This window comes from Protopterus annectens, chromosome 2.part0, assembly GCF_019279795.1.
Source record: "Protopterus annectens isolate FY-2018-M chromosome 2.part0, PAN1.0, whole genome shotgun sequence".
Classification (NCBI taxonomy): Eukaryota; Metazoa; Chordata; order Ceratodontiformes; family Protopteridae; genus Protopterus; species Protopterus annectens.
In genome coordinates this window covers 44,101,129-44,127,029 of record NC_056728.1, presented here as the reverse complement: position 1 = coordinate 44,127,029, position 25,901 = coordinate 44,101,129, and the positions used below count along the sequence as shown (strand labels likewise).

The 25,901-nt window shown below is 36.6% G+C and overlaps 1 protein-coding gene across 1 annotated transcript in view; it reads right to left on the bottom strand.

Moving 5' to 3' along the window:
• Nucleotides 1–25,901, bottom strand: part of LOC122792941 (transient receptor potential cation channel subfamily M member 2-like) — a 1,068,883-nt gene that overhangs the window by 21,922 nt on the left and 1,021,060 nt on the right. The window contains exons 27-30 of the mRNA XM_044060527.1: nt 19,695–19,780; nt 19,469–19,573; nt 17,023–17,109; nt 562–667 (exon numbers count right to left, since the gene is read on the bottom strand). Coding sequence (XP_043916462.1) covers nt 562–667; nt 17,023–17,109; nt 19,469–19,573; nt 19,695–19,780 — 384 coding nt within the window. The remainder of the gene's footprint in view (nt 1–561; nt 668–17,022; nt 17,110–19,468; nt 19,574–19,694; nt 19,781–25,901) is intronic.

The window sequence follows — 25,901 nt, the reverse complement described above, 5'->3', positions numbered from 1 at the left end:
ATTTATTTCCTAGTTTCTTTTAAGCCCTCTTTCCCTTTTTTGTTTTCCTTGTCATTCTCTCATAGTAATTATTCACATTCTATTCTGAATTCAGTACTACATTTCTTTTGAAATTGCCAGTCATTTTAGTAAACTGTCACAATGGTTCTCTTACATATCAAGTTTCTTAGTTCAGTTTTACCACATATGGCATACAGTATTTTCAATATAAAAAAAAAATCAAATTGTGGATTACAGTTCAAGGCAATTACCTCTTGGTACTTGCTTACCTTGTTCTTTCACTTCCTGTTAGGTAGCTCTTTTGCCAGAATATATCCTGTTGATATGCTTCCCACTTTCAATTTTGCTCAGTCTTTTCCCCACCAAACTGTCACCTGGCATTAATGGCCCCTTGGTCTGGGCAGTATATCCCTAAGTATTTGCTCATCTGATAAAATGAGAGTCTGAGTGTACGCCAACAGCTCTGTGCTCACTCATACCAGGCAATTAAAAGTAAAATTTTACTATGCATGCTTTTCACAGTTATCACTTTAGTTCATGTTCATTGTAGAACAAACTTACTCCTGGTAAAGATGAATGCTCAGAAGCAGAACGTTTGGTAGACAAAAATTCAAGCATCTTCTTCTGCTTTTTTTTTAAAACAACACCATCAGAACCCCTCTTCCAACTGAAAAAAAGAAACATTTCATATTAGCAATGCTAAACTCTTGAAGGTGACATTGAGAATATCTAGTGTTACAGCTCCCACACATAGAGATGATCCCCCCCAATCTGGGCTGCACTATGAAAGCAGAGCACTGAGTACTGCCCCTTAAGTAAATAGTGTGGGAAGAACTAGCCAGGGAATTGTTATGACTAGGCTTGTATAGGCCTTAGGGCCAATAGCCTAGTACCAACCTATGAACCTATGAACAGCAGGGTAGTAGCAGCACAAAGTGCTACTCTGTATTATAAAATCAAATGGATAGAAGGTAGTAATAACATTCTCTACAAAAAAGCACAATCAAACAAACTTGTCACATTGGAATATATTGCATTAAATAATATCCCATACTTCATGCCATTTGAAGCAAACAAACAATTTTAAGTGGACTTTGATTACTATTTTAATTTCAGAGGAGGCTATGTAACACACGCCATTATCTGCATCTGATATAGCAAAATACTGCAGGAGTTAAATTCCAATAGAGTTGCTCCCAGTGTAAGTCTGCCCTGATTGCAGAAGACTTGCTTTCAGTGTAAGTGACTTACTTCAGTGTAAGGCCTATCTATAAACAGGCTTACAGTTGGGGCCAGATTCCAAAAGCCCACTTCTGAGTGTAAGTGGTCACTTACACTCAGCAAGTCTTTCAAAATCAAGCCCTATTTGTTTGTTTGTTTTCCCAGCCTTTAAAATGCACAGATGATATCAAGATAACCAAACTGTGTTTTGCTCTGGGCTGTGGGTATGCAAGCACTGGATGTACTCCTAGCTATTCTTCCAGAAGATATCACACATCCCACCGCCTATATCACATAAATTTATGATTTACTGCTGATGTAATTATGGTTGTAGTATAAAAAATATTTGTCAGTGCTGCTTATATAAGAAAGGATTCTGACAGATTTACACAGCCTGAGATTCAGAGGGGCTGTTCCCAATATTATGTTTATTGTAAACTTGAGGTTGCACACTTATTGTAGACTTGTAACTGCCGCACTATTTTAATGACCACCTAAATCATTTTCCTTAAATCTGATTAGCACACAGAATCAGTAGTAAAATAAGAACAGATAGATTCTGAAAATGCAGATAAAATGACACTGGATTTTAAAAGATTATTAGCTGACTTTGAAAAGCAAAGGAGATATCAAAACAAACCAGAAAAAGCAATTGCTGCTTTGTCCAAAAAACTTTCTGAACTTTCCAAATTAGTTGGTAAACATAAAAGTTATAATTGAATTGATATAACATGTGTAAGCGAATGGGTGCCTGCAGTAGTGTAGCTAGGATTGGGAAGAGGGGCAACTGCCCGCAATGTAGAGTATTGGGGGGGGCATGATCAGCTGGTCCCGATCACTCTTTAATTCAACACCAGCTTTTGAAAGTCAGTATTGCATTTATGGACAAAACTGAGCAATGTAATGTTCCTTGTGTGGTGTAAACTGTAGCAACTGCTTGCTACATTGTAGTAAGCTTGCTACAATTTAAAAGTAAACAAATATTTTTTCTTTTTTTTAAGTAACACCTGTGCAGTATATTTCTCTATGTAGGCATAATGTATAAACTGTAGCAACTGGTAATTGCTTGCTACATTTTAAAAGAAAAGTATTTTTTAATTAAATATTTTGAAGGAGGGTTTGGCAGAGCAATGAAATGGGACCTGAATTACTAGCTACTCTTCTGACTACCTGTGTTAAAACAGAGAGTGGATGCAAATGTGTCTGATTATCAACAGTTTTTTTGATTCTCAGAAAAATGAGAATGACAAATTAAAGAAAGGTATGAAAGAATGAAAGATTATAGAAACAATATGGAGAACTGCAGGAAAATTATACTAAAACAGTCAAAAGGAAAAGGAACCTGTCCTAGTAGAGATTGAAAAGCTAGGAAAAGCACAAGTTTAGCTAATGTTTGCATTTGAAAAAGAAAAGACAAATCAAATGCAGATTCAAGCTAGAAGTAGTATAACTAGGGCAGGGCAAGAGGGACAACTGCCCTGGGAGCAAAGCATCATGGTAGACTGGCTGATCGACGGGTTTCACAGTAGGGAATCCCATAAGTTATGAATATTGCAGTGGTGAATGTAAGGACATTGTCATATATAGCTGAAAAAGTAACTGACATTATCTGAAGAACTATATCCTTGTATTACACAAATATTTCTCTTCAGTGTCTTAACAGATGGCTGAAAAAAGGCAACATCAGTGAGTTGTAAGAGGCAGTAGGACAGCAGACTGTTACTTGATAATCTTTTTATCTGATGCATTTATGTCATTGTATGTAATAATTATTGAGAAATGTTCATTATTTATGTTGTAGGCAAGTGATTTTTGAAAGTGAGTTTCTGCACACTCCGAGCTCAGAATGTGACCTGTGCATTTTCTGAATGTTTCATCTTGTGTTGTTTTAGATTTTGTGTGGTAAAGTTTTTTTGACTGGGTAGTATAATAATATTTGTGTTTCTGAATGTTTTGTATAGGCCATCAGCATTCCCTCTTAATGCCTAATGGAAAATAGAAATGACTGCATCTGCCTATGTGGAGGATTGGGACTACTAGGGGGCAACATCACTTGCAGAAACAGATGACAAAGCCCTCCTACCACCCTATTTCATGCCCACCTCTTGGGCTGTTTTAGGCTTCTGTGGGTAAAATGGTAGAACTTGAGAAAAATCATTCTAATTGTTTGCTAGCTAATGAGTGACGAACAATAAACTGTGCAAAAAAAAAACAACTCTCACAGAGTATTAGATTCAAGGCACAATGGATGTATAGCATTATTTTGACAGTTTAGCTATTGCTGAATTAAATATGTCTTTGGTCAGAAATTTTCTGTGTTGTAACCTTTTTGAAAACTGATGGTATCTTTTCCAAATTATAACTACCGTACACCAGCTAGACAGTCTCCTACTCAATACCTTCCAATCTGGACAGCATAAGACAGATATTAAAAAATATTCATCATAAATGTTCAGGGTTGACATGCAATACATTTTGTTGCATTCTGATTTTTACAAACACTTAGTATCATTCTGAGTATGATGTGTTTAACTCTCTTCTTCATGTAAATGATCAGTGTTAAAAAGGTCTAAAATCTCAGTTAATTGCTATACAGTAGCTTTCTTCAGTTTGTTTTTTTTTTTCTTCCAGAAAGGCTGTGTAGACTGAAAGCTGATGTGTAAACATTCTGAGACTTAATTGCATGTATTGCATAAATATAAACACTGTTTTTTGCTGGACAGGAAGTATGCCCAGGCTTTCCAATGAGCCAGGCTTCTCAAGCCTGTATTGCTGCATCATATAGCCTCCAATCCTTTAGTTTTGAATAGTGTTTGTTTATGTCAGAGTTTTTGAACACCACTGATACCCTTCCCAAATACAGACATGTAGTAAATGATATTTTTGTAGCCAACTTTTGTTGCTCCATCCAATGTACATAATGCAGTATGAAAAATGACATTTATTAAAGTTTTAACCTAACTGCTCCAACCTTGAGGGTTGTGATGTATGTTAGCTAAAAGAACAACCTTCACTACGTCGTCAGTCCTGCAATAATGATTTTGCTTAATTTTTCATATAATTTACTAGACATATGAAGTTTAAACTCACCGGCAGGGTTCTTGTACAGTTACAATATTCGCATTATTAGAAAGATCTACAAATTTAAGGCACTAAATACTTCATCAGATTATGTCATAGGTAATTCTTGTTTACATCACAGTTTTGAGACAAGGGACTTGTTATAGTGATGTCATAGATGTTTGACCATCATGTGATTTTCTGAGAACACCAGTAACATCTGACATATGGAGTTCAGCAGGTGAGCCTTATCTTCTGTTAATCAAGCCTATGTTCTCCCAAGCCATGGGTCTAAAGAACAACAGGTAATGACTCCACTGTGCAGCATACTTTACACACGGAGTTAGTGTGATCATTCCTCATGCTTACTGAGTATATACAATGGATTTTGTCATTCAGTATATCTCCTTCACCAAAGCACCTGTATGTGCCAGACCCACAGATGGAACTGTCAAATGAATCTTTGGCACCAATGCCACTTGATCTGTAAAGCTTGCTGACAAAGTTCCTTGCATGCCCTTACTTTTGTGAATCTCATGTGCAAGTTTCCTTTGTATCTTCTCTCCTTATAATATCAGGTTAACAACTACAGTATTAAAAACACCATTGACATCTAAATGAATTAAATTGTTGTAAAAAGTGATGCTTAGATTTTTGCCATCATAACTCCAAATGTATAAATTACAGGATCTCCGTGGTATTATCCATCACACCACTTCCTTTATTGCATTTCAAGCTGAATATTTAAGGATAGTGTTTAAAGTACTACATAGGCAAACCAGCAGTTACTGGTATTTCAGACTTGGGAACCTGGGATGGAGCAAGATTTTGTATTTTTGTTCATGTTTTATTCTGTCTTAATGGTGTTGCTTTATTTCTGTGTAGCCTGAGTTTCTATAAAAGGGCTACCTCAGATGTGTCCAGTTTTAATAATGTGAGCTGATCGCATCTAAGGTTAAAAAATAACAGAATACCAAATTAATTTATTTATTTATTCATTTATTAGTTTGATGGCAAGTTGGTAGACTCATTATTCTTGTGAGAGAGTTCATTTTCTTCTTTTTCAGGCCTGGGTTGATTACAAATATACAAAGTACATTTAGAAACAATCAAAAATATGATAAAATGATTATGATATAAGAACATCTATTTTTTTATTTATCTCTGCTTACACTTCATTGAGAAGATTCCCCATTTACACATTTACAAATGACTACTTTTCATCAAAGCCACATAAATAAATACATAAGTACTTTAACACGTTCATCTGTTTCCTCTATATAAAAGTTACAAAAGGGCAGACTGATTAAAGTCTCTGGAGCAGTAAAATCAGAAACAAGACTTGACAATTATTCTAAGATATAATGCTGCAACATAATTATAAATCTGGAATTCATAATATGCCATATATCAGTACTGTTTGATGGCTTGTACACAGACACATTGTCAAGAAGTCGGATATAATTCATAAAAATACAGTGTTATCTAAGTCTCTTTTAAAAGCTGCATGGTTCTATTTCCTTATATGAGACATAAGTCATATAACATTGTCATAATAGACCTCCAAGTCAAGAATCATCCTTGGTGGAAATGCAGAATTAATAATAACATGATAATCCAAACAGCTCATACAGAAAGATTAAGTAACAGTATGATACACTGCATTTATAGGTGTGTTTAAGTACTATAACTGCCTAGGAATACATTGTTTTAATCTAGGAATACATTGTTTAATCTGCTATGCATGTACATGATTAAGTCTGATGACTAATGACATAGGTGCCTGTATATCTAAACCTTACTGTTTACTCTGCATTATTACCCACGTGATCTTTTATTTCTCCATCACATTCATTTTTAAAAAAAAACATGTTTTTTTATATGAAGGTTTATAAAAGTTTCTGTATTTTCAACATATATAAAACAAAAGTAAATAATTTGGAGAATGACTTGTACAGGTTTGAGGACACAATAAAGCAATCATCTCAACATAGTTAGCAAATGAATATGCACTACCACAAAAATAAATTCTTTTTAACAGAGCAGAAGGACTTTGAGCAATACATGACCTTACCCGTGTCTTCATCATAATATTAGGAGTTTTACCCACTATCTTTTACAAATAGGTAACTATTAAAGAGGTGATTATGACTTTCTGCCTTTGTCTAGTATAAATATTGCCAATCAGAAATAACGGTTGCATGATCAGGGTTAACGTTAAGTAATATTCTTAACCATTTTGAGAGTTCAGTCTTAATCATTAACATAAACTTTCTTTGGTTAAATCAAGAGATATCAGACTTGCCAGTGGATTAAACAATATATCTGTCTACAGATGATATTTGGAGAAGGAATTTTACTGATCACATTGGTTCAAAACTCTTGCTGACACACAAGAAACAGTGGAAGATCATGAAACCAAATTATGTAAGGTTGAGACCACGCCTAATTATTGATGCTCAGAAAGCATTTGATAGGGGTTAATTTGGATATTTATTTGATACATTACTTATTTTTAATATACCGCAGGAGTTTATCTCAATGTTAGGGATACTATATAGAAATGCATACACAAATTTATTTATAAATCACGAATGCGATGCTCAGGAAAAAAAAAAAATCAATTCGACCCTACCGCCATGCCATCATTATCTCCATCTATTTTTACAAGTCTTGATGGAAGAAAAGATAAAATATCCAGATCAAATAACATTGCCAAAACATTCTTCAAACAGCTTCATATAAGATTTTTAAATAATTGGACAATGAGTAAATATAAGCTAATGGAGCACATCCAAATTTAACAATTGGTGGTCAATTGATTGATCTAAAAGAAATTCCTAATCATGGAGTTAACTGTACAGAAATAGAACTCCTATTTCCTATTTAATTATAGTAAAGACAGCTAAAAACTTGGTTATAAACTATTTTAACAACTTTGAAATGAAGGGGAAAGATTTAATCATTTCATCTCTAAAGGATGGGAGCTGTGTGTTGCAAAAAAATATATAACCATATAATATAATTAAATAAGAGAAGAGATATAAATTAATTATATTCTTTTATCGAGTTACTGGAGAAATTCACCCATATGCCCACAAAATGTACAGAAAAGACAGATTGTTGGCTTGGATTTGTTAATGTTGGATTTTTTTTTTTTTTTTTTTACATGAGGTTGATATATATGTGAAATTAACCAATGGAAGCATTTTGTATATATTGTATATAATGTGTGAATTTGTAATATGGTTGTGAAAAATAATAAAAAATGATTATTAAAAAAAAAAAAAAAAAAAAGAAGTCAAGGTTGATTTGTCATAGCCCACTTGCCAGGATACATGACCATAGTATGAGATAGAATAAACTCTGGGAAGTCATAAGCAGCATTTTAGGGTCCTTTTGAAACTGACTCCCCAGAGAATGGTAAATAATTTTTAATTGAAATCTATATACTTTTTTGGGTAAGCTTAAGAGTGCCTCTACTAATACTCTGCTGATGCAAAAAAATCCAGTACTTAAAGACAATTTTAAATATTTAGGATTGCATGAATTAAATTGCATCAGTACTGAACTATGTGCTTATTATGTCTACATATTGGGGAAGAATGATTTATATGCATAATAAATATCACTGACCTAAATATGGATCCTAATATGTGTAATTATTTGTGTATCCATCAAGTAAGCTGCGGTGGTACAGCGGTAGCATTATTGCCTCATAGCAAGAGGTTCTCCTGTTCGATTCTCGACTGGATTGCCTTCTGTGTGGAGTCTACATGTCCTCCCCACAGTCTAGTCACCTCCAAAAGACATGCGTGAATGGGCATGCCTTTGCTGAAGGTTGGGCGTCAGGCTGGCAACTCGGCACCATAAAAATCTACTGCCAATCATTAGCAGACTGGAGTTCTGCTGTGGTGACCCCTAACCAGGAAAAGCTGAAAAAAAAATTGTGTATCCATCAAGTATCAAAGAATACTGCTTCTTTTAAATTTTGAGATTACTGGTATTTAGGAACTTGCCAACAGTCGCACTGTACTGAGAAATACCTCTCCTCTCAGATGGCATAGTTATTAAACAAATGTCTTAATCAGTGAGGGCTGCCAACCAATTTGAGTTTTTCAGATGTAAATGTTACCCTTAGATCTTGGAATGATACCTGGCACTGACCCCTGGAGAGTTTTAATGAGGCAACATCCACTGCGTGTAAAAGAGATACACACCTATTATTTATTTTTTAAATAGTATTTCCATTTTCAGTCTTATTTAACTTTTTAAATTACTATTAGGAGAATATTTCATTTTATTTTGTTGCTGCAGTCTGAAGAGGTCTATAAACTAGACAAGAACACTTTAAAATGTTTGAATGTGATCTATCTGGCTTTAAGAATCAACTTTATAGACTTTCATTTTTTCTTATATAGTTTCAGTTAACCAGAAGTTTCATGTGGCATTTCAGTATTTGTTTCTTTTATATGTTTAACTTATTACTTGAAGTTCATGTAACCGAGCATCATACAGTTTAAACATATTAAATAGACAAAGCAGATGAAGCAAAAACAGCAGAAGACCTCAAGTCCATACATTTGTCGAAAAAATAAGGAAGCCTGGACAAAGTCCCCATGGATATGGACAGCACAAACTAGGACAGAGCAAGTTTCACACAGACAGCAAGTGAAACTTAGTAGTGAACCTGCAATGCTTGAGTTGTGATACAGAGACATTTTAAGAACTGAACCCTATCAAGCTGTGCCCATGCAGACTGAATGATATGGGGTTAGGGGTAAGGTACATTGAGGTTAGGGGTAAGGTACATAGTGCATCTCTGATACCTTTCCTGGTATACAGTCTGCCAGTGTCTTAAACTTCAGGTCACCTGTAAATAACACATGCATAAAAAATATAATGGCAATTCCTGCCACCTTTCTGACTGATTCAGTTTCCCCGACCATTTGTTTTTACAGTAAGAAGTCATTGTACCATTTCATACAGCTTCATGTGCTTTGTTTGAAGACTTTAAAATGCTGTACAGCATAAAGCAATGGGCTGGCTTGGTGAGGTATAAAACAATAACGTCGGAGTGATTATCGGTGTATAATGACTACATGTTCCCTTTAAAATTAGATGAGCGCTAAAAAAGATAAACAAACACATGAATAATTAACTCATTCCCTGTAAATTGTGTACCGTTGTTTGTAGGCCTTCAGTGATAGTGGTGCTTTTTATGATTTTCATTTATCGTTTAATCGTTACTAGGTGTATTATAACCAATACAAACAGTGCCAAACCTACTGAATGCAAAACATAACTAACCATTTTTTTTTGTAATGAGTAATTCCCCCTTACACCTACCATGTGAGGGACTCTCCCTTACTTAAATATAAATTAACTTGGCAGTAATGCAGCCAGCAGCCATAGGAAAGAGAGGAGAATTACCTTGCAAGGATGAAATCAGTAGCTACACAGACTGCATTCTCATGGTTATAAATATAATTGAAAATACGGTTGGGGAAGGCAAAGTTATAGTAATAATGTAGGAAAGACTATGCCTGACTACATAGTTTTCAGCCACATCTAGGACAATCATCCTAATTTAGATATTTTCCTGCCAAGTCTCATTATGCCACATTTACTGACATTATAGCTTAGACTGTTACCACTGCGTCAAGTGTATATTTTTAAGACTGACCTGGACAACATCAGCATTTTTTGTTGAAGTATTTTGCTAACCCAGTTTGCAATCATCTGCACATTTAGTTATCCCAAATTACATTTTCTATGTTTATATATGAGAATAACAGATTAAAAAGAAATGACCTGAGAACAGAGCCCTGTGGGACACCACTGTAACAGACAGGTAATCACCACCATGACGTTTTTGCATCCTATTGCTAAACCAAAGTGTTTTTATGCAGAAAATTGCTGAATGCCTCAGCTAGGGCAAGATAAACAGCACGTTATTATCAGTGTTTAACCAAGTGCTGCTGTTACCTCTTCAAGGAATGCAACACGACTGTAAAGAAGAGATAGCCCCTTAAAAGATCCTGTCTGTTCCATATCTCACAGAAGGTAGGCACCCTTTGTTGTTTTGAGTAAGCACTATTTAATCATTTATATGGTTCTACAGAGGTTGTTAGGCAAAGGTGGTGCCTCAATGGATCCTGGAAACTATCGACCCATAAGCCTGACTAGCTTGGTCTGCAAAGCTATGGAAAGGATCATCATGGACCTCATAAATAAAGATATTGGGGACCTACAGACACTGGATCCTACCCAGTTCAGCTTTGTTAAGGGCAGATCCTGCCTCTTAAACCTGGTTGATTTCTTTGAAACAGTTACCAAGGCCATTGACGAGGGGAAGGTGGTCCACACAGCCTACCTGGGCCTCGCAAAAGCCTTTGATACAATACCCCACTCGGGCATTATAGATAAGCTCACCAGCTTAAATATAAACCCCTATGTCACTAGATGGGTTGCAAACTGGCTCAAGGACAGAATCCACATGGTTAGAATTGCTGGAGCCATGTCAGACTCCAAACCAGTTACAAGTGGCATCCCACAAGGCTCAGTCCTGGGACCTCTCTTGTTCGGTATATATTTCTCGGAGGTACAGGCCAACACGGAAGGACTGCGGCTGATCAAGTTTGCAGATGACTGCAAACTGGGCGCCATAATCAACACTCCAGCCGACACAAGCATCCTCCAAAAGGGCCTCATAGAAACAGACAACTGGTGCCAGAGCCATGGCCTCAAGCTAAATTCCAAAAAGTGTATAGTCATCCTCTTTGGCAAAAACAAAGTGCCCACAAATTACCACATAGGTGGTAATTCATTGAGTACAGAAGAAGTAATTAGGGACCTGGGGACCCAAGCTGATAGCAATCTCTCATTTGACAACCATGTGGCCAAAGTGGTTAGAAAAACATTTTAAATAGCCCACCTAATCATGAAGGGATTCACATCTAGATCAGGGGAGGTCATCGTGCCTCTTTACTCATCCCTCATCAGGCCCATAATTGAGTACAATGCCCCTTTTGGAATGTACCTTACCAGACACCTGCAGCAACTGGAAAGACCCCAAAAGTACCTAACCAAGAGGATCAAAGGGCTCAAACAGATGCCATATGCTGTCCAGTTAAAGAAACTCCAGCTCTACTCAGTGGCATACCGCCTGCTCAGAGGCGATCTGTGCCTGACGTATAAAGCCATGTCCAACCTGGAATTAATGGACATGCTGCACCTCAGAAAATCCAAATCCCATTGAGCTCCGCGCTCGAGAGACTTGAACCTCAGCACTGAAATAAATAGGACATGCTGGAGGGACAGATTCATAACCCTGAGGCTCCCTTCACTCTGGAATAAAATCCCAGTCCAGGTTAGGCAGAGTCCCTCATTGACTCTCTTCAAGAGGAATCTTGATGAGTGGATGGGACATCGTAGGTTTACCCCGGGTATCACTTCTGTGTCACTGTTAGACAGAGGCACAGTATACTAACCTCGAAAAAGGGCATAGCAAAATTAATTAAAAATGGGTGGCGAAAGCCAAACACACTCTGGATAGGCTTATAAATGCCCTAGGACAGATAGCCTAGTATGAACCTATGATGGGTCTGACCCCTTTTTGTGAATTAGTATCTTTGTATCTGTCAGCATAGATCAGGGGTGTTTCTGATACTGACATTTTAGCATGGCTGCTAGAGGTTTCTTTGGCTTTTCTTGATTCTGTATTGGAAACAGGAATGTTTTCTGGTCCTATGCATCTTCAGCTTTTAATTATATTTTTGGTAGAAATGATTATATTTAAAGATGCATAAAGAATATATCCTCTCATGTTTCTAATACTCTGATATTTGTTATATGCAAGTTTGCGTGTGTTTGTATATTTGCTTGATCAATTTGCTCTTTGGCACTACAATGACTTCATTGTTTATTGGTAATAATATTCACATTTTTTCTGTTTCAATTTTCTGATGTAATTGAAGACTATCTTATTACTGCTTTCACCTTTCAGATCAAACTGACCATGTCTAGATCTGAAAGATTTAGTAGGATGACTAAGTCATTTTGCCTCTTTACTTAATGTAATTCCCTGTGTTGTATGACTTGGGTAAATTCTGAAAGCTAAATAATATGTCTTTTTTCTGTCCTGTAGCTTTTAATATTGTGATTCTACCATTTTTTAATTGATCTTTATATTTATATTTGTGTCTTACTGGTATGTATTCAGAAATGCAGACTTTAATGGTATCATAGAAAGTATTGACAATATCAAGTGCTGGTTTATCTGGGTCGTTGAGGACAATGTCTCACTTTGACATTATGGATATCATTGACTGCGTCAGATTACTTTGATAAAGTCTAGGAAGGGTGAATAATCTATGAATGAGACTGAGTGTAGAAATTATGGCATTGTGTTCTGTGTTAATTAGGTTGGGTATAACTATGTGTGTGGGAGAAGAAACATCTTAGATTTGTCAGAATGATATTTAAGAAAGTACTGCATCTATGCAGATTTCTTACTGTTTGCTCTGAATTTTTGAATAACATTAATATTTGGACATGGTTAATTAGCAATAAGCAGGTTAGGTTACTCAGTCAGTCCTGAGAAAGACAAATGCATTATCCTGGAGTTTAATCAGGAAAGCCTTATGCTCTGCAGGGGATGCAGGTGTACTGTATTATTACTATAATAACCAAATAACGACTTTATTTATTTAGTTAGTTATTTACAAGGAGCATTAATGAGTGACAACATCTAAATAAACTCCTGCAAAAATGCAGTGTATGAAGAACATGTTTAATTATTATGGAAATACAACACAAGTATAACACTGTACAAAATAATAAATATACACAAAACACACAATTGAATGTGTTGTGTAATTATAATAGGGAAGGCAGAAAAGTATAGAAACTATGTCAGCAAATTAATGCTATGAGAATAAGGTCATGTGATGCAAATGTAGTAAAGGGCGAAGAAGAACAAACAAATTAAGGGTAAGGAAAGGCAGTAAAGGTGTGAGGAAGAGTGAATGTGAGAAAACAGAAAATAATTATTGATTTCTGTATAGCAGGGTGTAATTCATACAGAGATATTTTCTTTATGTCATACTTTGACATTTGATGTGCTTAATTTCTTTGACTCATGCAATGATGTATGATCTTGTCAGTGTACATTATACAATGTATTATGTTATACAAGGACAAAATCAAGTTTTAATTAATTGCTTTTTCCCAAAAGCCAAATACATGAAAGTGTTTACAAAAGTAACCTTCACTTTGGCATATTCAGCATGTTCCAGGCACTGGAATCAAGTCTCTCTTTCATCAAGATATTGTGTCAACTGTATCAAATTTTCACCAGAGCATTCATTTATCATCCCTTATGCCCCGTTTGTTAAATATAGCTTTCTCTTGAGGCCCTCCAGAAAACATCCAGTTCCCCCATTGGACCTTTACTTTGTGATGGAAAAACTAATTTTTCCATTTGAAATGTAACTTCCACTTAGTTAAAATCACTTTTTCTGTACGACTTTTTCTTCTGGCCATAGTTTCAGCCAAGAAGATTTTGAAGTTGCAGGCACTATCAACTGATCTCACTTGTTTGGTCTTTCAGATATATATATACATATATATATATATATATGGATTCACTTTATAAACTCAAAATACTGAAATATCGAAATTCAGTATTTTGAAGCTATAAAACCACGAAAACACAGAACTGCGAAATTCAAAATCTCGCACACCAGAGGTTTTGAATTTCACGGTTCTAATGCGCACACACACACACACACACACACACACACACACACACACACACACACCATCCTCCCGACACACAAACACAAGCTCTCTACTACTTAAAAGCAAGGGGGCAAGCCCCCCTGCACCCTCTCCATGGGGGACTGTGCCCCCCACCCCCTACTTATATATTCTAACTCCGAGGTCACACTACACACAAAACACCACCACACAAGCTATATTCTGCTCACACATACACATCACAGCAACAAAACACACTAACACACACACCACAGCCCCTACACAAAACCCTTAACACACACACTTACCTGAATCTGTAACCACAGCAGAACCTCAGAAGTGTGAAATTCAAAACCTCCGGTATTTGAGGTTTTGAATTTCGTGCTTCTGAGCTTTCGTTCTTGTCAGGATTCCACGTTATGGGCTCGAAATACTGAATTTCGACATTTCAGTATTTCGAGCTTCTAAAGTGAATCTATATATATATATATATATATATATATATATATATATATATATTACATACTAATTCTTCTTTTATGCACAAAGCTGCAGAAGAATCAAACTTCAACAAATGCTTCCCGCAGTATTCTAACTGCAGTAAATACCATTTTCACTGCATGTGTATAAAACATCAGATGAGGATTTATGATCAGAAGAAAAAGTCTGTTTGGAAGGAATCCTAACTTCTTTTTCTTTTGTAAAAAAAAAAAAAAATCTGGATCCAAAGTTTCTGCAGTTAGCCTGGCAAAATAGCTTATAGACCCCATTTGGTTTTGTTAAAGACTCTTTGATTAGTTCTGAGGGCACATTTTACTAGGACAATCTGTACCTTTTGAGTCTTTTTACAGAATATAGCTCTAGATGATGTTTTCGCAGCAGCTCCTTGGCCCTTTGTAATGTTTTTGCAAGGCACTAGGAGGTGGATGTGATACCCAGGTCCAGGCCTTCCTTTGGAGCCACTGAATAAGAGGTTATGTTCAGATAAGGAAGACAGCCCAGGAGGATTAGCTTCAGCCTTTGTGCTGCTCCTACTGAAAATGGGCGTCCTCATACTAGATACAAACATTATGCACTTACCGTTACAATACAGCCAAGTGGGTAGCTCCATCAACACTAACATAGCCACCTTCCCTCTCCTCTCTTTTCGTATCAATCTGGTTTAAAGGCATATTACTATTTGCTTCACTTTGTCTAACATTCCACAAATTTAGAAAGGAAGAGCACTGGGGTTCATGCTGGAATATGGGGGGAAACCAAGGCAACTTGGGAAAGTTTTACATGCTGACTGATCCCAATGCCTGTTGATTTAGTTCTGCTGTTAAACAGGTTAGCCCTACTAATCCAGATCTATTATTATGGTAAGTACATAATAGTATTCTATTATTACATTATTAATTAATTATGTGGTTAATTGCCTCCTCAATGAAAGATCAGATATTTTCCCATGGTCCTTCTAAAACTTATTCCTGACAATTTCAAATAGTGTTCAGGTATATTTTCTATTTTATCAAAGTCAACCATCCTAAATTCCAGTGTTTTGGTATGTCTTGACTCTGCAGCTGTATTCATTGTGAACACTGTTAACAGCTGCACCTTCGCAAGTATCTGAGATCTTCCTGTCTCTGAAAAGGTTTATCTCTTGTTGCTGTGATCCAGCACAAATTAAAGCATGCTCCATGGAATAGATTACGTAAGTGATTCTATCAGTTTCCATGGTACAGATGCTCCATTTAAAATCTGGAATATTCTGGACTAGCAGCCCACAGTCAGACAGTTCTTGGTATACCCCTCCCAACAAGTTAGGAACTTCATGCTTTGCAGAATATAGCACTGTGGTTATTGGGAATAAAGTAATTGTGGTTGGGGAGTAATTGAACAGCAGGAAATGCTTTGTTGGAATGGGAGACTGGAACTGCTGAAGAAGTAGTGTCCTATATAGTGGGTCCAACTCAAACAATAGAAAGTAAATAAAATTTAATGTAAGCACTTAAAAGTTTTGTCTTCATTTTTTAATCCCCTTCAAAGAACAAGCAAGATTAAGTAACATTGACATGCTCTTTTTTGCACTACTTTATGCAGCAATGACAGTCGCGCTATTTAGAGATGCTGCCTTACAGTATAACCCCATGTTGTCTTCTCAATGGGAAGTAGAGTTATCCAAGGGTACCAAAGCCCTACGTACCCTAGCTGGCCCCTCAGTGGCCTAGATCATTTCCAAACTCACGTTGCTGGTGTTAAACATGGAAATACAGTCTTGAATCTTTCAAAAGTTTCTAAGACCCCAGTTTAAAAATCATGATTCTATACTAAACTTTCAAAGTTATTTCACTGGAACCAAATGTAGAGTGAAATAAAAAAATGACAACCAAGTCAGGTTTGCAGACCTGAATAAATTATGTCAGGTGGCAATGCTTCATAACATGATAAGTGAGGTAAAAAAATGCCAACAAGAAATAGAGAAAAATAGGGAGCAATGACAAGAAAAAGACTACATAAGGAGATATACGTCCAGTAAGAGGGCTACTTAGGGCATAAGATATAAGAATAATGATACCGAAGAACCTAAACGCTCTAGCAAAGGGGGAAATGCATAATTAAATATCATTTGTGAGTTTGGGAAATGTGAGCAAGCCTGTCATTAACATTACACCAATGGCAAAGATGGCGTTAGAAGGTTGTTACCCAGATAATACAAGCTAGAGGAAACATGAGTACAAATGACATTGCAAAACTATTGGTTCTTTGTGATGATATAGGGGTACTTGTCTTTCTCTGCTACTTTCTACTGAATATGTGTTATGTCTGATGTTTTCATTTTTAAAATGTAAAACTACAAATGTCTAACATGACAGCTTCTACATTTTATGCTGCGAAATGCACTGCCTGGATTCCTACAGAGGAGACTATGGTGGCATTTATTCAGGTTCTTTTTTCTTTAATAGTGTCAAATATAAACATAGAATAAATATCCCTTACCGAGTTATGACTGGATCCAGAGAGATGTTTGGACCAAACCAATAAAGATGACCTTGTCCTTTCAGTCCTGTCCTTCCAAATGGATTCCTAAAATTAACAAATTAAACATTAATGGGAATATTCTGATACCTGGCAGTCAAGAAAAGTAAGTGACTACACCACAGGAGGAAATAATGTCAGAATACCAGCATCTAAATTTAGCAAATGGAGATTTTGAAAATTGGTACATTTTGTGTACATGATTCAAATAACACGTTTAAAACCAAATTCTTACACAGGACTACAGGCACTTTCAAAATTTTTGTACTGTTAAGATGTGTGTAGGAGAAACTAACAAACTGTGAGCTTGCCATTAAAACCAACAAAATAATGAAAAACAAATGCAGCAAGTTTGTAAGACAGAAGTAAAATCTACTAATATAATACAAAAAAGGGAATTGTTTCAGGTTAAAAACTGTTTTTTTAATTTGACTACAAATATATAAATTCTAACTTTATATAACATCTTTTTAAAATATGTTAGTTCTAACTTAAAAAGAACAAGATTAAATCCATTATGCAGTGTTTTGTTGTGATATAAATCTAACTTGATTAAATATAATAGTATTTATTTAATCTAATCTGCCAGTCAAATTCAAATTTCAGAGAACAAATATCCTGTAAAAATAGTGAATCTTAAAATTGTTGGTTTTAAAAGTTAAGTTTTTATTTATGATTTGTTAACTGGTTTAGTCCTACTGGATAATGTCTATTTACAGATGGGTCCCTTGGGAGAAAAGCCCCACACAGACTAGACATTTACTCACCTATCACAGATACATTTTAGATTGAAGAGCAATTCTACATACGCATACTCACGTGAACAGAATCAACAACCTACAGTTTTCATAAAGGTGCAATTGGTACTACCAATTACATAAAAAGTATATTGACTTGTGCAGAATGATCCCTAGCAGTGGCAGGTAGGCATGGCTGTGTCAGTGCTAGCTTGTGAGAGTGAATATTATGAACAAACATCTCACTTGACATATAAGAAAGAAAAAAAAATGTATATTGTATATATATATATATATATATATATATATATATATATATATATATATATATATATGTATTATATGTATAAAATATAACTCTAGTGGTATTCATCAGATTGATTGACATTGACTTGGCTAATGTCGATGCACTAAAGTAGAAACACACAGGTTGACAAATTTCTGTACATGCTTTGAGGTTACTCCTTGGAACATGCAGAGTTAATTTTTTTTTTTTTTTTGTAGAGGGAAAGCCCCTCTGCATGCCCCATGTGGCTATGCCCACCCACCCCTGCCAATTATATGTACTAACAATGAGAACACACAGTCTCTGTGGAAAGGGCATAATCTTCAACCCCAGTGACTGTTCATTATAGCACAATTGTTTATCATCTGCATTGTCGAGAGATGTTGATTTTACTTTTGCTCGACCAATAACAGGTAATATATATATAGGGTCTATATTAGATCACCGAACACTTAAAAAAGCGAACAGTGATTGATCGAACTTATGTAAGTGAAAACTTACAATCTCGAACTGTCAGAACAATGATTTTTTTCCTAGGGAAAAAAAAATCGCTGTTCCAAAACACATACACACAACACAAGCACACCAAACAAACAGCAATCCACACACATACACCTAAAATCTGACACCTAACCCTACACTAAACTATACACACACCACTAACTATCCACTTACCTTAACCCAAACCCTAACCCTAAGGTCCGTCACTATCGCACACTCACCTCACCTGCTCCCTAACCCTAACTCACCTAACCCGCCCTAACACTCACATCCACACAATTGCACACTTACCTGAACCCGACCCGTAACTTTCTACCACAGCACTGAAGATACCGAAGCAACAGAAACAGACAACCAAATTCTTTCCCTAGAAAAAAATTCTGGTTTCTGTTGCTTTGATATTTTAAGCTTTTGCTTACATAAGTTCGATCAATCACTGTTTGCTTTTTTAAGCGTTCGGTGATCTAATATAGACCCATATATATATATATATATATATATATATATATATATATATGTGTGTGTGTGTGTGTGTGTGTGTGTGTGTGTGTGTCTACCATTAAAGGGCATCCTGTCTCATATCCATGTATGATTCTTCATTCATTTTTTTAGATAGTTTAAGTTAATTATTTTGAATTAATGTAAAGTGTTCTTTGGGTATTTTTTTTTTAACATTAAAACTGTATTTTTAACTATTTTAAAATAAAAAAATTACAGAAAATGAGTTATTCCACAACAAGAGTTCTATGCATAGTGTGAGATAACACAGCATCCATAGTAAATTGGGGTATTGCATTCTAAATGTTTGGAATCTGCCCTCCTAAGTGTAGTAAAAGTGGCAAAAAGACAAGATGTACAAAACATAGCTCATAATTATACATACACAGGAAGGCCATCTTGAATCTTGTAGGGGCCATAGTTACTGCGCCGGTCAACAGAACCATCTACAGTATTATAGTTTACTGCTGGTCTCGCAGTTGCAGAATGACTAGAAATGGAATAAAAAAATATTGTGAAATGCTTTAACTTGAAAAAGTATTCTGCAAGGACATATAAAGCCTGATTTTCTTAAACTAACTAAAGTTAGTCTTTACAGATCGGAAACTTACATTCGTGGCTGTGGAAGTTCAACTGTGCTTTGTACAGGTAAGTTTTGAGATGGATAAAAAGGAGGATTATACTCTTTAAATTCAACCTGTAAAGACAGAAAAGAATTCAGTATGCATCAGCTGTTGTTCCTGAATTTTGTGCAAATACATTTGTGTCACATAAGTTGAAATCATCACTGACCAATAGGTAGGTTAGCACAGTAAGGGAAGAACTGTAAGATGACATGTTCAAACTCCACTATAATCGAAGTCCCACTGTATATGGTTTGATGTTTTTGTTTATATCCGGTTATCTCTAGATTCACAATAAGATACACAAACACACACACACACACACACACACACACACACACACACACACACACACACACACACATATACACACACGCACACACACACACACACACACACACACACACACACACACACACACACACACACACACACAAACAAGCATTTCCCTCACATATGCAGACCCATGCACGCGCACACACACACACACACACACACACACACACACACACACACACACACACACACACACACACACTCGTGCATGCACAGACAATTACATGCGTACACACACACACACACACACACACACACACACACACACACACACACACACACACACACACACACACACACACACACACACACACACAGCATTTTTACACTTAAAGCTGTTATCTAGAACGTCTGTGGATGAGAATATGCAGTACTGTCATATACTCGCAGTAACACTGCTACATTAAAGACTCTTCTGTTTACTGCGAAATACATGGTGAGCTCTGTTCTGCAGTGAATAATGCACTTAGAGATAAGAATAATGGAGGAATAACTATATGACTTAAGGGTATAAGGCTGCATTAGCTTATCTCCATCACATTTCATCAATTGTCTGCTGTTATAGCTCTAAAATTAAACTTCTGCAGTTTTGTACCATGCCTTCAGTAAGGTTTCTAAATTAAAAATGCAAACAAGTCAGTAAATTAATAAGAAACAAAATGAAAAGTAAAAAAGCATTGGAAAGTTGGCATTTTGCTGATAAAAATACTTTCTGAATGCACCTGTAAAAGTTCACATATTTAATTAACTTTTCTTTTTGCTTGTAGCTGAAAGTACACAGGGATGTTTTCAAGTCGAGTCATAATCAGGAATAGAAATTTTGTTTATGTCACTGGTAGGGGCCACCCAAATCACAAGTTGCTGATATAAAAAGTTATCCAGATAATTTGTGGGCTTAAGTCCTTTCTATCCACTTGCTATTTTTATAATTATATCTGTCTGTGAAGTTATATCACATATCAGATGAGTTTGTGAGGAAAGATAAGTTTCTAACCTTTCATTCAGCTCCAAGTGGGAGCTTATGGAGGCTGAAATGGACCACGTATGCACTGACATGCTCTAAAAAACATCTGTATAAATGCATTATTTCTTTTAAGAAACTCTTTGAAGATTACCGGGAAGTGTAGTGGTGTTACTTAGATTCAGCTATCTTACATGTGAGGAGTAGTCCTTTAATGTTCAGCTAGACAAGTGTTAGAACTTACGTCAAGGCTTTTTCTTTTTACTTCAGGTGCAGTTATATTACTTATGAATGTAGACTGGCTGAAACTGCCTGCATGGGGAGGTGGGGCACTTCCCATCATGTAAGGAAATTTATGTGAATCTGAGCTTCTTCATTCAAAAGGGTCTGAAGGATCATGTCTCATTAAATACAGTTGATGAATATCATTTATTTTTATTTTATTTAACTTTATTAAGTGGGTGGGTGAGCTGTTCCATGGACTCATTTTAGCCATGACCTGAGATAAAAGGCATATAAAGAGAACAAGTACCTGGCAATTATATAATTGACGATTGGTAACTAAATATTACTATTGTGGAATAAAGCAGTTGCCTACCACGGAGAACAGTAATAGAAGTATCTATAAGAATATGGCCATTTATAAAGATCTAGTGGAACAAATAAAATAATATACAATCAGTAAGTATCAGATATATTCCATGGTGGTGCAGCTGTAGCATTGTTGCCTCACAGCAAGAGGTTCTCCCGTTCGATTCTCGGCTTGGGTTGGGAGTGCCTTCTGTGTGGAGTCTCCATGTCCTCCCCACGGTCAAGTGGGCGTTCGAAAAACATGCGTTGAATGGGCATGCCTTCGTTGAAGGTTGGGCATTGGGCTGGCAACTCGACACCATAAAAACCAACTGCCAATCATTAGCGGACCGGAGTTCCGCTGTGGTGATCCCTAACCGGGAAAAGCCGAAAGACAAACAACAACAACAATCAGTAAGTATCAGAAGAAGCATTTGGATATATTTGGTAGTTGTAGTCATTGATAGCCTCATGAATAAATTAGTTACTTGAGTTACAGGGATTGAGTAATGCAACTGTGGATAGTGTAGTAACAGAAGGAATAGGAACAGAGTATTAAGAGAGAAGCAGGGAGATAAGATCATCTGCTGAAATACTTTAAAGAGTCAAAGATATTCCAAAGGCTACTGAGTCTTATGACCATTTATATTTTAGTTTCACAGTTTGCTGTGAAGCCCCCCTACCCATTTTCCTTTAAAATCTATACTTTTTGTTTTATTTTCTTCTTTTAAAGGAAACTGGGTGGGGGGCTGTGCCCCCCCACACCTCCCTAACTATATATACCAACTCCAGGGTCACACGATATTGGGGAGGGGGACAAATCCCAGTTTTATGTCTTGAATACTGGTTTTCGATCAAATGAACTTTCGATCAAATGGGTTTCGATCAAAAGGTCTTTCGATCATATGAAGTAGACACACATATATATATATATATATATATATATATATATATATATATATATATATATATATATATATATATATATATATATATATATATATATATATATATATATATAAATTAGCAGGGGGTGTGGGGGACACAGCCTATTCATATAAGGAGGGTTCAATGAATGGCATTTCCAATGAAAAGCTGTTTGACAATGTAATCTTTTGATGTTTTAATAGAAACCCAATCTAGGGGGTTTGAATGTCTGAAAGCAGCTTAACAACAGCCCCCAGTTTACAGTCATCTACAAACATAGTTATCCAGAGGTCTCTCTTCTTGTAGATCTGAGAAGTTAAGGACAAAAGGAGAAGTCCCACTGAGCTCCAAGAGACACCACTGTTAACTTTCATACTTTCTGATGAGATGCCTGCAACTTGGAAGTCTGTGCAGGTTTTGTCACTCAGCCAGTTTGCTATCCATCTTACCACATATGGGTCAATGTTTAAAGCATTTAGCTTCTGTATGATGTCCCATTCTGTTCCATAACTGATGCCGCCTCAAGTAGAAGTTGGAGACAAGTCTTCTAAAAGTTCAGGACAAAAATGTTGTAGCAAAGAAAAAAAAAAAGTTCACTGTAACTGTAGCAAACCACTTACTACAAATGTAACAAATGACTTGCTACTATTTGCCACAGTTGCCATTAATGCAGTACAGGCATTTGGAAAGCAGGTAAAGCATATATCTCAACTTCTTTGCTTAAGTCCCAGGGGGAAAAAAGCAAACAGACAAAAAAATAAATAATAATAATAATGATAAGGGGATAATGTCACAAAATCAGGGTCAGGTTTGAAATATTACTGTAATTAACTTGAAGTTACCAGAACAAAAAGTAAATTTTCTGCACAATAGGAAGCATGAAAATCTAATGTGTGGCACTGCATTACTGACTGAGTACACTCTGTGTTGATTTACTAAAAATGCAAATGTGAGAGAAAGGGCAAAAATATGAAATAATTCCTGGACAACTGAGATGTACCTGCTACTGCACTTCTGAGTCCCACAGCATTGGCACCTGCAGATCGCACCCCCAGGGCAGCCTCCCCCTTCTCCCCATCCTTGCTACACCTGTAGGGAAAGGGTTTCAGGTATTTTAGGGTGCCAGATAGAAGTCTCGGGGTGAAGTTGACACTAAATTCTTGCAAGGATATTGGTGATGTCTGTTGGGTAATAATAAAATGCATCATTAGGAATAAGTTCAGAGAAATATTGGGTATTATGTCTTATTGTCCCACAATAGCAAAAGAAGCATTTGTCATTATATTTGGCATAAGAGGTCAGCCTAAATTTATGTACTCCTTTAGTGGACCTGATAGTGTTTTTTTTTAATTTTTATTTTCTGTAATGTGTTTGATATTTTCCTTGAGAAAAGGGGTTTTGGCTCTATCATATCATTTAAAGAGTTTCTTTCTTTTATTGCAAAGTTTATTTATGGTGATAGACCACCATTGTGGTTTATTTTTGAATTTCCCCACAGTACTTGCATCTGATATAAACTAATAGCCATGTTAATTCTTCTAAATGGGTGTATGAGTTCTAAGTGAACTTGCTGCTCTATTGAGGTCTGGTGTTGTGCAGACAAAGATACATTTTGGTATTTCATCATACAGTAGGGTAGTTTTGGCAAACTGTGTGGTCCTTAAATTCCTTGGGGTTTGCTGTTGGATTTTGGGAGTTCATAGATATAGGTTCATAGATTAGTACTAGGCTGACTGCCCTCCTTGCAGCCATTAAGCCAGCCCAGTTAGTTATTGAGACAGACCCTGTACTTTGTGTGTGTTGTGTTTGTAAGGCAAACACCATTAGGCCACCTCCCCCTCCTCCTCCTTTGTGTCAGGGTAAGTGCACAAATACACCTTTTGAGAAGCGGCAAGAACTAGGATAGCCACTCCACCCTAGATGATTTACCAAAGCCTAGCGGTAGGTAGGCCCCATGCTTACATCCTGTAGCACGAGAGGCATGACTGCACAGGGAAAGTGGCAAGAAAGAGAGGCAGAAAGAATGGAACCCATGCCCACACTACTACCACTTACCACCAAAGAAAAGACCATGACTGATAACTGATGAAGGGATGGGATGCCAAGCCTAAGCTAGTTTAAATGAGAAGGACACAAGACTATGGTCAGACATCACCAGAGAAAGAGATAGCAGAGGAGTAAGAGTCAGACATATCTGAATGAATTAGGTCAAGAATGCTGTATCCCCTAGTATGTTTGCTCACCAAATGCTCAAAGGAAGTTTTGTTTATAAAGTCTAGGAATTTTTGGGCATGTCCTACCTTGGAGTTACAAGTCTCTCAGTTTTTTGAAGGGTAGTTAAAGTCACCCAAAATAATGGTGTTCTTGCTAACAGGCAAATCTTTAGAACTCTGAGGAACCTTACATGGTCATTAGGATAACAAAGAAGATGTTCTGTATCAAGATGTTAATTGATGATTAATCCTGTCTAGAGTGAGTTCAATAAGTTCAGTTTGCAGGTCCCTAGGGATTTGTCTGGAAATAATGTGTTACTTGAGACACTACCATAGTTGCCATTGGGTCTGAAGATATCCATCCATCCATCCTCAACCCCTTTTTACCCTTTGGCACATGGGGTTGGGGGTCACTTTAACAGTGACATTCATCTTGAGCCAAGGTTTACACCACCGGGTGGCTAGCCCTGTTGTGGGTCTGAAGGTATGAAAAGCATAAAACCCAGGTATAGAGGAAGTACTCTGCTTATGTTTAAGCCATGTCTTGGTAACTACACAGATAGGGATGTTTTCCAAATGTAGAAGTACCCCACGATCAGACAATTTATTGTTTAGCCTTCTGAAATTGAGGAGACCTGATTTCAAGACTGATATGTTAGTTATGTTGGCATGTATATCAAATGGACTCTGCCTAAAAAAGACACTAGGGTAGCAGCAAAAGCTTTAGCCAGTATGTGAAAACCCTTGATCAAGAGGTATAGGCCATCCTCAGTGGAGCAAGTCAGATTGTCGATCACCTTGTGCCATGCCTACACATACTGGATCCCACTGGAATAATGACAGCTATTTAACCCATTATAGAAAGCATGCCACGGTGGTACAGTGGTAGCGTTGTTACCTCACAGCAAGAGGTTCTTCTGTTCGATTCTCAGCTTGGCTTGGGAGTGCCTTCTGTGTGGAGTCTGCATGTCCTCCCCATGGTTGGGTAGCTTTCGAAAGACATGTGTGGGTAAATGGGCGTGCCTTCGTTGAAGGTTGGGCATCGAGCTGGCACCTCGGCATTTCGTAAAAAAATCTACTGCCAATCATTAGTGAACCGGAGTTCCGCTGTGGTGACCCCTTACCTGGAAAAAGCCGAAAGACAAACAACAACATTTAACCCATTATAGAAACCAATCTTTTCTTTAT